Here is a 15,888-nt window from a genome sequence, read left to right on the forward strand (position 1 = left end):
CTTTTCAGTGGTGTAATCTCATCTCCGTGAAACAACAAAATGAAGAAAGAGTTTTTTTCTAATAGCGGCCGACGCTCGGCAGGTAATGGCAAACCTTCGGGTGTATTTCTGCCATGAAAAAGCTGCTCATCAAAAATATCTGCCGGTCCCTTCATTTGTGGAGCAAAATCAAAGCGTACGCCATAAATAGGAGCAGGAGCTCAGCCAAACACCCAAAAAGGGTGTACGCGCCAATTATATACATATATGTATATAATCCCGTTATGAGTCAGATTTTCCAGCAAGTTTCGCACATACTATAGATATGTACATAAGGGTGTCTAAATTTTCGAAGACCTGCGATTTTTCATTCCCAGGAATTTTTCGGTTCCTTTACTATGCACCCAAACCTTAGAGTATACAATTTTAGTCTGATCGGTTCAGGGTTATTTCAAATTTATAATATTAAATTTAAAATATATTATTTTGTAGATAGTTTTTTTATATTGGTAGTGGGGTCGAGTGAGTTTCAGCGTGACTACCATTCGGCCGGTCCCGAATTTTAATTAAAATAAGATATTTATAAACGACGAAGAGAAGAAAGAACTATTGCCGCCAAAAGCTGAACATAAACCGATGAAGCTTAAATTTTATAATCTAAGTATTTGGAGAACCAAAAAATTATTAAAAATTGAAGAATTTGAAAATTTATATATAAATTTGGACAAATTAAATATACAAACTTGTTTTTGATTCTGCGTGATTCCTTACAGTCAACAAGCAGTTTGTTTAAGGGTACCCGGTGGTCTAGAGCACGAAAATTTCACCAATTTTCACGATTTATTTTTGCCATTAAATTGCCATTTATTGAGCATACAAAAAATTTTTTTTTACTTTTGAAACAATATTTATTATTATAAAAATGCCACTGAAGATGAAAAATCGAACCCGGACGGCGTAGATGATTTCGAGACTTCTACTCATCTGAAACACAAAATTCAAGGAGATTCTTAATCAGAAAGAGTGCAGTTATGGTCAGAATTAGAACAAATCGAAAAAATGAAAAATTGACAAAATGACGCACTTTTGAAAAAAAAGTTCGTAAAATCCGGTTTTTTCACTAGTTTTTTAGTTTAAAAAATAGGAAATTATTTAAATAAAATTATGATTCTAGTTCCGGCGATACATGTTGTGAACAACATATCCAGATTTCAAGTGATTCGGTTGAATAGTTTTTTTGTTTTCATCCCCGCCGTGCCGAAAAAAGTCGTTTCGAGATAAATGAGTTTAAAGTTTGAGGTACAGGAGCGCGCGGACCGCTCTCTACCTAGTTAATGGGATGTAGAAGCTATAATATAAGGAATTTCCGCATGAAAATTTCACAGTATATTCCTAAGATACTATACTTTAGAAATATCGAAAAAACAAAAAATCGATTTTTGGAAATTTCTAGACCACCGGGTCCCCTTAAAATCTGCCGTTCGGCATAAAACGGTAGAGTCATTCCATTTGCGGAAAAACATCAAGACGCACACCACAAATTGGAGGATCAGCTCGGCCAAACCACCAACAAAAAATGTAAGTGTCGAAGCATGCATATACTTATATATATGTAAGTATATACACTTTTTTTCATTCATACATATGTACATTCATTAGCTCATATATGTATGTGCATTTCCACAAGACCAACTGTCAACAAAGTTATTGGGCATTTTAAATTTAGCATCAATTTAGTCTTACTTGAGTAAATTAAATCACAGACAAATTATCCAACATATACAACTTACGATTGAAAGATGACTTCTGGATGAAGGTTTTTAAAATCTTCATAATTTTCCTCGTATCAGTTGAAAGCGAGGTGTAGACGAGTAACTTACATATTAAAGCGGTTGAAAACCAAGATGGGTACCTCAAGCATTAGATTCTGGTCTTCATTAAATTTTTTTTGCTTAGTGATCTTTTCAACGCCACTAATAACTGATTCGAAATGTGAGTACATTGATGCATAGATCTTTTTTGTTGTGTTTTATACTATAGATGTGTACATAAAATTTATATACGTGTGTGTGTTTTTTTACTTAAAAATTAATCTTGTCAGTTTACTCTGCATCTATTGCACGTCAGTCGCTAATCACTGATTTATTCGTGAATTACGATCCAGCCGTTAAGCCTGCACCAAAAGGCGAACGGATTGAGTTGCATGCGAATTTAGTGTTGCAACATTATGATTTTCGGGAATCGGATGGATCCTTTCACTTCGTGGGCCTTTTGGAGGTGGTAAGCGTACATTTAAATATCATAATTGCATACATATTTGACGTAGATTAAGCTATAATATACATATATAATATATACTTGCATATGGTATGTACGTATGTATACGTATATACATGCGTATGTATGTATGTACATATACCATTTTTTTCTTTATGGCAGCAAATACGAAAACGGAGTATAAATTTAAAAAGAGAGAAAATAACGAGAATAATTCAACCCTTTCACAAATCTATATATGGATGTATGTATGTATATAAAAATGAATTCATTATTTCCCTATGTTACGCCAAAATTTGAGAACGACTTTTTCGATTTGATTCATCTTTTTTATCCTTTTCTTCTATCTGACTGTGTTCTTAAAGAGATCTTAAAGAAAAAACTTGGAAATAGGTGTTGACAAAAGGTTTGTTGAAATATCAAAAAAACAAAAAATAGTTAAAACGGCCGTATTAAAAAATTTAACATTTGGGTAGAGTTGTCACCTATAAAAAATTGCCAAAAGCGTATTTAAATATACTTCCAATACTACTTTAAAAACAATTACTTATTGTTTAAATTTAACATATTGAAATTTAGAAATGGAAATAAAAAAAATAAAAATAAAAACATAGGTATACCATACTAACGTATATAATATAGCAACAGTGCCATTAAACGAAATGTGTGCCAAAAATATAAACATATATCATACCTCTATGCCTATCAATAAAACTAATGACAATTAAGTAAATCGCCTCCTGTAACTGAATTCAATTAAAATTTACTTATTTTTCGGGGAAAATTTCCAGTCTGCATATAATCATCCTTATATCTTGTATATACCGATGGTTCTAAACTCAAGGATCACGTAGGAGGCGGTATCTATTCGAACACTATAGGAATCAGTATAGCTTTCCGCTTACCTGGTCATCATAGTGTATTCCAAGCTGCAGTTTTGGCGATTAAAGAAGGCCTTTTAGCGCTTTAAAAATCTCTACGCATTTACAGTCAGCAATTTCTACTTATAAGTAAATTCCGATACAGAGGTAGCTCGCTCTGAAATCGCTTCAATTGTGGAAACACTCTTTGAAAATAGGAATAGAGTGTTATGAACAATTAAGAACGCAAGCACAGTTTTTCTCTATAACTCTGCTCTGGGTGCCGGGCCACAGTAGTATTGAGGGTAACTGTAAGGCGAATGGGTTAGCTAAACTGGGCACTATGCTCCAAATTACTCAAGACAAAATTAACATACCTATGTCCTTGGCAGCATGTAATCTGCAAATACATCTTAAGTAGTGCCAACAATCGCTGGAGACAGTTACATACCTGTAGCATTAGTAGGCAGACATGGGCAGAATGAATTATAGGTCGTACTAACGGTCTTCTTAAGTTTTAGTAAGAGTCCTATTTGGGCACTGTCTTATAGGAAGGCATGCCAGCAGAAATAGGGCACCAAATTTTGACTTTTGGCTGTCACGATGTAGAAGAGGCAGATACAGTGAACACCTGCATGGTTCTGTGAACCAATGTTCCCCTTATAAATTAGCAACAAAAATATGCCTACGATACCCTCGTGAAAGTAATAAACGATGGAACTGACAGAATTTTTTCTTAGATGCTCCCGGTGGAACTAGAAAAACGTTTTTTAATATCATTGATTTTGGGAGCGATTCGATCGCACTCAAGTTACCGTGCAACATGCAAACTAATGAAGCTTCAATTGCAACCTTTCGACGAATTTTGCGATGGCCAAAGAGTTACAGAAATCAAATTGATTATTTGGGATGAACTAACGATGACATATAAAAAATCTTTGATAGCATTAGATCGCACAATGCAAGAAACAACCGAAACTGGTTTGGTGGTGGAATGGTTGTATTTGCAGGTGATTTTGGCAAACATTGCCAGTGATTTCATGATCAACGCCAGCCGACAGATTTAATACATGTTTGAAGTCGGACATTTTATTGATATTAAATCAATTAAATATGACCATGCGAGTTGAATTGAAAGCAACATTTCTCGTTCCCTACGTACCGCCGCCGAAGAAGAAATCGGATTCCGGCGAGCCCGAAAAAACAATTGGTACGACGAGGAATGTCATGCTGCCGCCGAAAGAAAAGATGCCGCCTATAGAGCCACGCTGCGATCGGGCGCAACGCGAGCCATGTGGGATCGCTACAGAGAGCTGAAAAAGGAAGAGAGACGTATTATCCGACAGAAGAAACGTGAGGCCGAAATACGTGAGTGCGAGGAGCTTGAGATGCTGGCCAATAGGAACAACGCCCGAAAATTCTACCAGAAAGTTCGGCGGCTTACAGAAGGTTTTAAGACCGGGGCGTTTTCCTGTAAGAACAAAGACGGTGATCTGGTGACTGACGTACAGAGCAATCTTAAATTATGGAGGGAACACTTCTCGAACCTGTTAAACAGTGACAGCTGCGCATGTCATAGAGAAAGTGAAGATCCGGATACCCCAATCGTTGACGACGGAATTATCGTTCCGTTACCCGACCATGACGAGGTGAGAATAGCAATATCACGGCTAAAGAACAACAAAGCCGCGGGCGCCGACGGACTGCCGGCTGAGCTATTCAAACATGGCGGCGAGGAGCTGGTAAGGTGCATGCATCAGCTCCTATGCAAAATATGGTCGGATGAAAGCATGCCTGCCGATTGGAATTTAAGTGTGCTCTGCCCAATCCATAAGAAGGGCGATCCTGCAATTTGTGCCAATTACCGCGGGATTAGTCTTCTAAATATCGCCTATAAGGTTCTAGCGAGCGTATTGTGTGAAAGGCTGAAGCCCACCGTCAACCAACTGATTGGACCTTATCAGTGTGGCTTCAGACCTGGAAAGTCTACCATCGACCAAAAATTCACAATACGCCAAATCTTGGAAAAGACCCATGAAAGGAGAATCGACACACACCATCTTTTCGTCGACTTCAAAGCTGCATTCGACAGTACGGAAAGGAGTTACCTGTATGCCGCTATGTCTGAATTTGGTATCCCCGCAAAACTAATACGGCTTTACCAGATGACGTTGCTCAACACCAGCAGCGCCGTCAGAATTGGGAAGGACCTCTCCGAGCCGTTTGATATCAAACGAGGTTTCAGACAGGGTGACTCGCTGTCGTGTGACTTCTTTAACCTGATGTTGGAGAGCATCGTGCGAGCCGCAGAACTTAATCGCTCAGGCACAATATTTTATAAGAGCGTACAATTGTTGGCGTATGCCGATGATATTGATATCATCGGCCTTAACAACCGCGCTGTTAGTTCTGCCTTCTCCAAACTGGATAAAGAGGCAAAGCGAATGGGTTTGGTGGTGAACGAGGACAAAACGAAGTACCTCCTGTCTTCAAACAAACAGTCGGCGCACTCGCGTATCGGCACTCACGTCACTGTAGACAGTTATAATTTCGAGGTTGTAAAAGACTTCGTCTATTTAGGAACCAGCATTAACACCGATAACAATGTCAGCCTTGAAATCCAACGTAGAATCTCTCTTGCCAACAAGTGCTACTTTGGACTAAGTAGGCAATTGAGTAGTAAAGTCCTCTCTCGACGAACAAAACTAACACTCTACAAGACTCTCATCATGCCCGTCCTAACGTATGGCGCAGAAGCTTGGACGATGACAACATCCGATGAAGCGACGCTTGGAGTGTTCGAGAGAAAGATTCTGCGTAAGATTTTTGGACCTTTGCACGTTGGCAACAGCGAATATCGCAGACGATGGAACGATGAGCTGTATGAGCTTTACGACGACATAGACATAGCGCAGCGAATAAAGATCCAGCGGCTACGTTGGCTGGGTCATGTCGTCCGAATGGATACAAACGCTCCGGCTTTGAAAGTATTCGATGCGGTACCAGCTGGTGGTAGCAGAGGAAGAGGGCGGCCTCCTCTGCGTTGGAAAGATCAGGTGGAGAAGGACTTGGCTTCACTTGGTGTGTCCAACTGGCGCCGGTTAGCACGAGAAAGAAACGACTGGCGCGCTTTGTTAAACTCGGCCAAAATCGCGTAAGCGGTTATAGCGCCAATTAAGAAGAAGAAAAGACTTCGTTTATTTAGGAACCAGCATTAACACCGATAACAATGTCAGCCTTGAAATCCAACGTAGAATCTCTCTTGCCAACAAGAGCTACTTTGGACTAAGTAGGCAACTGAGCAGTAAAGTCCTCTCCCGACGAACAAAACTAACACTCTACAAGACTCTCATCATGCCCGTCCTAACGTATGGCGCAGAAGCGTGGACGATGACAACATCCGATGAAGCGACGCTTGGAGTGTTCGAGAGAAAGATTCTGCGTAAGATTTTTGGACCTTTGCACGTTGGCAACGGCGAATATCGCAGGCGATGGAACGATGAGCTGTATGAGCTTTACGGCGACATAGACATAGCGCAGCGAATAAAGATCCAGCGGCTTCGTTGGCTGGGTCATGTCGTCCGAATGGATACAAACGCTCCGGCTTTGAAAGTATTCGATGCGGTACCAGCTAGTGGTAGCAGAGGAAGAGGAAGGCCTCCTCTGCGTTGGAAAGATCAGGTGGAGAAGGACTTGGCTTCACTTGGTGTGTCCAACTGGCGCCGGTTAGCACGAGAAAGAAACGACTGGCGCGCTTTGTTAAGCTCGGCCAAAATCGCGTAAGCGGTTATCGCGCCAATTAAGAAGAAGAAGAGTTGAATTTCAGAACGACCAATCCTGAAAAAGTCGTGTTGACTCATCGTTTGGATACATTACTTTGCCTGCCTATTTCTGTCACTTTGCTGAAACAAAGACCTAACTCATCAAGATGGTGTTCCCAAACATTGCTCAAAATTTCAGAAATCGAGATAACAACCTCATAATATGCAATTAAAATTCGCATTAATATCATTATGTTGAGGAATATAACCAATGATTTAGAAGCCACAATTTTACAAAGGCGAAGACATTTTGATTTCACGCACCCTATGATTCTGAGTGACCTAAACTTTAACGACTTTAAACAGTTACAATTTCCAATGTGACTTGCATTTTCACATAAATAAATCGCAAGGGCAATTGAAAATCCATGTTTTTCACATGAGCAATTGTATGTCGCCTGTTCTCGTGTCGGAAAGTAATCAAAGGTAGGTATTTATTTACACGCCAGAAAAAAATAAAAAATGTTATGCATCAAAAAGCATTACAATAAACGCTGTTTTTTAAACAATTTTTTATTATTTATCCCAGATCGAATTGAACATTTATATCTATCCCAGGACAACGACTGTCGAATCATCTAGTCATATAATAAAATTGATCGATACACCTTAATTGTTTTGTAATAATTAAAGTTTTCTCACAACCATTTTTATGAACTTGTGAACACAGTTAAATTAAAATCAGCTTGAAACGCGGACCCCCACTTTGTGTATAGGAAAATAGCAAATAAGTATAAGAAAATAACAAATAAGCAATAAGAAAAGGAAAGAACATCCAAATTGTATAGCACTGGCGCAGAGCAGAATAAATTCGGCATTATTACAAAAATAAAAAACACCATAAGAGTTTTGATTGGCAACACTCTCTCTTCTTTAACTATGCGTCTTCGATTCGCCACTTCATTATACTTAGCATGTGAAAGCAACAAGAAAATTATCAAGCCAGATTCGTGCCGCCGATTTTCAGAATGAAGCTTGCCAAATATCAGAAAGAGAGTGAGTTATAGCAGTCTTGCTCGATAGCTTTGTTGTTGCGTTCACACGTAAATCTTTCGTCAAGCAAACAGAGCTCAAACAAAGCGAGCACAGGTATGGCGAATCGAAGGTGCCTTTTCCATATACAGGCAGAATGAGGAAAAAAGAAAGCAAACAAACAAGTGCCAAATTAAACTAGGACTTTCTTAAATACTCTAATATGAACGCTTGTCAGTTATTCATAAACACAAAACCTTAAACTAGAGTTAATGATGTAATATGAATCATAAGTTACAAAAAAGCCTTTGAGAAATTCCGCCAATTACACACCATATGCTCTCAAAATAATAAAAGTTATTTGTTCGTCACATAAAGGCTTATTTCTCATTCTACAATTCTGTGTAAAAATTCCATACATTTTGGTCCCCTCGTTAATTCGTCTTTTTCACAACTCATAGAATATTAAACCTCTTATAAATTGAAATTTTGTTTTCGTAACCTCTTATAATTCGTATTGCAATTTGAAACTTTTTGTCGATAAATTACCGTTGCATTTTGCAAACAGCTGTGACGCCTTAATGTCGCTGTGCATGTTGAATTTTGCGCTTCTCGCACTGTTTTCGTTTAGTTTGTCGAATTTTATTCTAAGCACAACATCATTTCTTAGAAATGGCAAATAGACGTACGTATAAGACCTTATCAATCGCGCAAAAGCAAGACATTATTTCAGCCATTGATAACGGAACAAAAAATATTGACGTGACAAAACAATTTAATATCGCTCCATCAACAACCACGTCAATTTTACATAAAAGAGAGTTTATTCTGCAAACATCATCTCATAGTAAACTGAAACGTCAGAAACATCCTGAACATCCAAATGTACTCTTGTGGTTTACGCAATGCCGTGAGAGTAAGGTTCCCATTGGCGGAGAGCTATTAAAAGAAAAATCTTTGTTTTTTGCCAGAGCTATGAACATAACAGATTTTAAGGCAAGCAGTGGTTGGCTAGATCGTTTTAAACAACGAAACAATATCTCCTTTAAAAAAATGTGCGGCGAAAGTGCGTTTGATAATGAAGGCGTTTGTTTGTTCTGACTGGAAGGAAAAGTTGAATGACCTGATTAAAAACTACGAGGCTAAGGATGTATTTAATGCAGATGAAACTGGGTTGTTTTATAAGTGTTTACCAGATCGAACCTACTGCTTTAAAAATGAAAAATGTCATGGGGGCAAGCAAAGTAAGGAAAGAGTGACTTTGTTATTTTGCGTAAACATGGATGGCACGGAAAAACTTAAGCCCTTGCTTATTGGGAAGTCAGCAAAACCAAGGTGCTTTAAAAACATTTCTTACTTTCCAGTGTATTATCGGCACAACAAGAAGGCCTGGATGATATCAATAATTTTTAACGAATGGCTTCAAATATTAAATGACACCATGGCAGCTAAGAATCGAATGATATTGTTATTTATAGGCAACTGTACGGCGCATCGCGTAAATTCTCATCTGAGCCACGTAAAATTGAGTTTTTGCCACCTAACACCACATTCAAGCTGCAGCCCCTTGACATGGACATTATAAAAGATTTTAAATCCTTATACCGCAAGGAAATGGATATTAATCTAGTTAACAGCCTTGATCAAAAGAAAAAGTTTAGTTGCACAATGTTAACAGCTACACAAATTGCTTACAAAGCTTGGAAAAATGTAAGCATTTCGTGCATTCAAAACTGCTTCCGTGCTTGTGGTTTCAATAAAACATAAAACGATGATTATTTACAACATAGTCAATTAAACATAGATTATCTGTGGGAAGCTATATCTGAATACTCTGAAAATGCCGGATCTTTCGAGGAATATGTTAACGTTGACAATGGCATTGCTGTAACTGGTATGGTAACAGATAACGACATTTTGGAAGAAGTTGTGCATGTCAGTAATGAAAGTGACGAGGATGATGATGACGCCGAAGGCGATGAAACTTTAACAACAACACAAGCCATAGCGTTAGTTCATCGATTGAAACATTTTCTTTCAACAAATGATATTCAAGACAGTGTCTTTGATAGCCTTATTAGTTTTGAAAATGAAATAGAAAAGCTTAAAGAAAAAAGAGTCAAACAATCGAAAATAACAGACTTTTTTAAAAACCAATTTTATGTTATAAAAAAATTATGAATTTTGTTATTATAATTTTCTTTAATATTCAATTATGATTTAATATGAAAAACGTACAATTGAATGTACTTAAATATTTTTTTTAATTTAATTTATTAAGTATACATGATGAAATATAAAAGCCTCGTTTATTTGAATTTTTCTTTTTTGAGCCTCGTTTAATGGAAATTTTGAATTTCTGTGTAAATCGAAAAAAAACTGATCCCCTCGCCATTTCGAATTATCGGGACTCGACTGTACTTTAAAGAAAGTGTGGCGTGTGGCCCCTTTGACACATTTCTGAACTATATCGTAGCCGATAAATGACAATCAAATAAAAACAGGAACGACAAATAAAATTCGGAACTAATTATTAGCGATTTACTGAAGGGAAAAATCGGTGAATGCAATAATGAGGAAGAGATATTACATCATAAAGTAAGTCATGATGTACATTTACAAAATGCTGAATGAGCTAGGAACTGTGTTGCAGAGGACCAAGAAATATTACAGATTCCCATTTTATTTGCAAAAGCACTTCCGTATCCTAAACTTTCTATTTCGTTAGCTTATTATAAGCAAAAAATGTAAGTATACAACTTTGGTTTCCATAATTTCTATGCAAGAATGATAGAAAAAGAGATTGCGCCTTCCGAGTTCGCCGTGTCGTAAGAGTCCATCAATAAACAAAGAAAAGGAAGGGGAATTACTTGTTAGTGAAGAAGAAGAGTAGGCGGAAGCAATGGAAAGAACCAAACACAAGAAAACTGCATTTGGAGGGCTTATATTCATTTCTGATTTAACTTCGGCACTTCGTTTGCATTAGTTTGTTTTGTCTTAATGAACTGAATTTTCACAAGCATGTAATTTCTCCTACTTTTGTTTGTTTTGTTCGCTTGTTTTGTATTGCGAAGGGAGCTGACATCAGAGTAAAGTAACTGTTTTTTAATAGCGCTACCTTCAGTACTCAATTCGCCTTGATTTCTATGATGACAATGTCAAGCCGTATGTACTCGTAAGGACTGAAACTACAGCTTCAAGAGGTGCACGGGAAGCAGCATTATTCATTTTAGTGCATATGGAAGATATAACTTATCGAAAACACGTAATAACAGTGATGCTTGTTCAGGCCAAAATCGTAATATTAAAATAGCATTGACATGGGCAGTCATCAAATAATAATAATGAAAAAATAGACCAAAAATTTTTGGTATCGGCTCATTCCTTTCTACCTATCCTTTCTTAGGTTGGCAGAAATGAAAATAAAAATAAAAAAGCAAATTACTATGCAATATTATGAATCGATAGAAAAGTGTAGGGGAAGAAATACATTTTGTAAAACGAATGTTGCAACGAAATCACTAGAAGAGTCAACAACAAGAAGAGTAAAAAATACCGCGGGCGCATGCGTCTGTGCAAATACAATGGATGGATTGGATGGAAAATTTGATAATTGCTTAAGAGAATTCCAATTTTAAAAACAACATTTTCGCATGAAATTTACATAAAATTTCATATTCATAATATTACATATTTCGGTTAATCAAGACTAGTAAAATTCTAAATAAAAAGGTCGCATAATATAAACAAATTTTTATCCAAATTATCCAAATGCAATTAATTAAATATGTATATAGAAAAAGAAATTGTCACTTAAACCATTTTCATAATTATGTGCACATATACAGTTAATATCGATCTTACTGCAAAGATAACATCTTCTCTTCAATAAATATACATAAATTATTGTCATCAATTTATTTTTATTTGTCAATTTGGTAAGTTTATGTTTTTTCATTCAATTTCTTCTTTTCATTGATTAGGGTTGGCACGATCCGAAGTTGGGTTGGAACCCCATTGACTACAACAATCTCACACGCATACCAGTACGGCAAAAATTAGTTTGGGTGCCCGACTTAGAGGTCTGTTTGTAGAAGCATTACCATTTGTTTGTTGCATGACTGCCGTAATTTAAGAAACCATAACAAAAAAAAAGAATAATTTTGTAGTTATGAAAGAAAAGTAAACCATATACATATGTACATATCTGGTTTTTAGCCTTGGCAGTCTCTCAGCAAGCGAGTAATAAGTCAATGCATACTACTCATAACTACATATTTATATGTACAATATCAAAATATAATAAATTTTAAGTGGCTTGCTCGACATTATTAGGTGTACAACAATGCTCCTGATAAATTTCTTCGGATGCATCACCATGGCATCGTCATTTTGGAAAACACTGGTATGGTCCTCTGGAATGATAACATTGAACGAAATATTTTTTGCACCACGATGATGAACAATTGGCCTCACGATAGACATGAATGCAAATTAAGTCTCGGCTCGTGGACTTATGATGGCTTCGAGGTGGATTTTATGAATTATACTAATCCGAATGGAACTATAAATTTTGGAGATATCGATATGGCAAATATGGAATATAAAGTGGTTGAATTCGGAGTAGAACGTATTTCGACTGTGTACTCCTGCTGTGCCGAACCATATATAACAATGGATTATCACCTTAAGTTTGAACGACGTTGTGCATTTGTGACGGTGTTTCGTGCGCAGATTTTGACGGTTATTGTACTCTCACTTCTGGCATTATGCCTTGAAACTGGTCACCGTTTGAAAATTTGTATTAACGGCTTAAATCTAATTATTATAACTTTCGTCTTAATATATTTTACTCATTTAATTGGTAAAATTTCACGAAATACGCCCTCAATTGGTAAGTTAAATGCAAGTGTTATTCATTTTGGAAAAAAATTACTATTTACAATTTTTTTAGTGAAATTCTTCAGTTGCAGTTTTGTATTGGTTACAGTTCAGCAAATACTCGCTGTGTTTTCAATATTCGCTACCCATGCTTCCTACCGCGGCAAACTCCATCCATTTATATCTAACTTACTACGAAACTCCTTTGTTTCTTATATGATACCAAGAAGAAATACATTAATTGCACAACGTGAAACCGGCGACTTAAATACTCAGTTTGAAGACGTGGCACTACAAGAATTCAGTAATTTAATATTCACAGATTCCACGCCTTACGAATGGATGCAATTGGCTAGCTTTTTTGAGAATTTTGCATTAATACTTTTTAGTGTAATTTATTCCATATTAGCTACTGTATGTTTTGTTTAAATAATTTCGTTTTATCGTAATCTTTGTACCAGGGCGGACTCCCGCTTACCTGAAAGTTTGATTTATTTCTTGTAACATTTATAGGAGCATAGTTAATCAAAAATCAGTGGTTTGGATTATGTTAGGATTTTTTTTATTTCTCATCTCGAGTCTACGCCTGCAAAGCAAAATAATAATGTAATAACTTTAGCGGAATTTGAGTGCATAGCAAAAATTTAAAAAATTAATAACAAATTTAAAAAAATTAATTAAAAAATGTTTTGGAAAACACAATTCATGGAGAGAATAATTTTATTAGTTTTGATGGTATTTTTAGCTAAACTAAATATTACGCTTTCACTTACAAGCTTCATTTGATCTTTTTTAGTGAGTTGAAAAATTCGTCTCTCCCAAGAGATGGAATTAACTTGTGAATATGTTCGTGAGATGACTTATTACGATTTTCGACGTAGATTATCGAGACAGGAGTGCATTGATCAACTTACTCGATTTTTGGTGTTAAAGCACCATATTTAGCAACTGTGAAACGCTAATAGACCGACTTCCAACGTGGCAATCGATCCTTACCAAACGACTGTTGTGCTGAAACAATCAATGTTCTGCGTACAAGAACGTTATGTGACATATCGCGAGATAAAAGCATTGGTGGGACCAAAATACATTCAATATGGTATAAACATTTGGGTGAATAGAATTGGTCCTTTATGGATGCCGTTCTGAGACCTCCAAAATTAATATAGAAAGCAGTTCCGGAAAGGGTGTCTCCAAGAAGGAGAGGAGGATCGTTTTAGTGGCCACACCACACGACGCAGAAGACGACGCTCGCTGTAAGTGCGAAAGCATTTTGAACCCTACCTCACCCACCAAAAAAAAAAAATGGCTTCGTATCCATGATCTATGCATATGAACCGGAAACAAAACAACAATCGACAGTATGGAAGTTCCAAGACGAACTTAATCCGACAAAAGTTGTTCGCAGAAGAAGCTACAAAGAGATTACAATTCTTATTCAAGCTAGCCATTATGGCTCTACATTTAAAAAAAAGAATTGTTAAGATTGGTCCATGCGTTTTTTTTGCGCTTACCAACACATTTTGCGATTCATTTTTATATTATATGTAGATAACTTACATTAACATGACCTTCCTTTCGCCTTGATTTTTTTATTTAGTTTCTCGGTTTATGTATTTACTTGTGCGGTTTTTTGGCCTTCAGTTTTTCGTAACTTTCACTGTCATTTCACTGTCGTTTCCTTTTCTCACTTTGTGGTTCTGCGAGAATTTCCTATATTTTCTTTTAAGTTTTCTGTGGCGTTCAGTAAAATCTTTGTCTGACTTCTTTTCTGGCTTCTGCTGTATTACTTGACTGCTACCACAAATTTGATGGCAAAAACGGCTGATTCGGCATATTTTCTTCGTCTTAGTACTTGTTACGTTTGCTTTAAAAATTTTTTTTTTCTTTGTTATCTTTTAATTTTCGCACAATTCGTGGGGTACTTTATATTTCTTCTCGAACAATGTGTTGTTTTCTTTCACAACTGGAGGAGCTTATAATTCAATTTTTACTTATCCTGGTTTTAACATTTTTTTATCTTATACATACCTATGTATATCCTATTTCATCATCATACAACCTATGCTTATGCAAGCTTTAATACTTATTGATCTTACATACATATTTGCCATCAACCAGCTTACCAAAGTAAAGTATTGTTTACTGGGACTTTTGTATATATTTGCCGTTATGCGACTTACCATGTATGTATGTACACAATGTATGTATGTACACAATATGAATTAGAAAGTAGAAGGCGAAAAGGAAATAATAAACACTGTGAAAATTGGAAAAACAAACATTAATTAAAACTTAATTTTAATTTATTTGGTTTTAACCGAATTTATTTTAAAGCAAATAATGATACATATATAAATCTCGTCACTTTTCTATTAACGTAAAAACGAACTGTCCTCATTAGTTATTTATATATACATATATAATTGGCGCGTACACCCTTTTTGGGTGTTTGGCCGAGCTCCTCCTCCTATTTGTGGTGTGCGTCTTGATGTTGTACTACAAATGGAGGGACCTACAGTTTCAAGCCGACTCCGAACGGCAGATATTTTTATGAGGAGCTTTTTCATGGAAGAAATACACTGGGAGGTTTGCCATTGGCTGCCGAGGGGCGACCGCTAATAGAAAAATGTTTTTCTTAATTTTGGAGTTTCACCGAGATTCGAACCTACGTTCTCTTTGTGAATTCCGAACGGTAGTCACGTACCAACCCTATTTTTTGCAGTCCGCTATTTCTTCTATCAACTGTTCAGCTGTCCAAGGATTGGCAATGCTGCCAAGTTCTCAAACTAGTTCCTGAGCGCGCTCTCACATAAAATGAGAGAGTTTCACATCTAGTCATATATGTTTCAGAGGACAATAAAGGGACTTGAACAATGGATGTGACGATGTTTTCTCATATCACAAATACAATCTCAATTTTATCGTAAACAAGCCGACGTCACATCGCCTTTTACGTCAGCAAATCAAATATTTCCTTCAAAATCCCACAACTTCTGAATTCTTTTCACCATGATTTATATTAGCTGTGTAATAGACACATGCTACCAAGGATGATAGATTACCAGGCTTGCCCAATAACTATGGAGAAAACAAAA

The 15,888-nt window shown here is 36.5% G+C and overlaps 2 protein-coding genes across 2 annotated transcripts in view; one reads left to right on the plus strand and one right to left on the minus strand.

The window, feature by feature from the left end:
- Positions 1 to 14,746, minus strand: part of LOC128862962 (neuronal acetylcholine receptor subunit alpha-7) — a 29,438-nt gene extending 14,692 nt beyond the window's left edge. Inside the window, exon 1 of the mRNA XM_054101816.1 lies at positions 14,351 to 14,746. The gene's annotated coding sequence lies outside the window, so the exon portion shown is untranslated. The remainder of the gene's footprint in view (positions 1 to 14,350) is intronic.
- On the plus strand, positions 1,810 to 13,433 carry LOC128862963 (neuronal acetylcholine receptor subunit alpha-2-like). The gene is made up of 5 exons (XM_054101817.1): positions 1,810 to 1,971; positions 2,081 to 2,259; positions 11,893 to 11,991; positions 12,245 to 12,803; positions 12,864 to 13,433. The coding sequence occupies exons 1-5, from the start codon at positions 1,884 to 1,886 to the stop codon at positions 13,217 to 13,219; spliced, it is 1,281 nt and encodes a 426-aa protein (XP_053957792.1). The 5' UTR covers positions 1,810 to 1,883; the 3' UTR covers positions 13,220 to 13,433.
- Positions 14,747 to 15,888: the final 1,142 nt, after the last annotated feature.

Source organism: Anastrepha ludens, chromosome 5 (assembly GCF_028408465.1).
Source record: "Anastrepha ludens isolate Willacy chromosome 5, idAnaLude1.1, whole genome shotgun sequence".
NCBI lineage: Eukaryota > Metazoa > Arthropoda > Insecta > Diptera > Tephritidae > Anastrepha > Anastrepha ludens.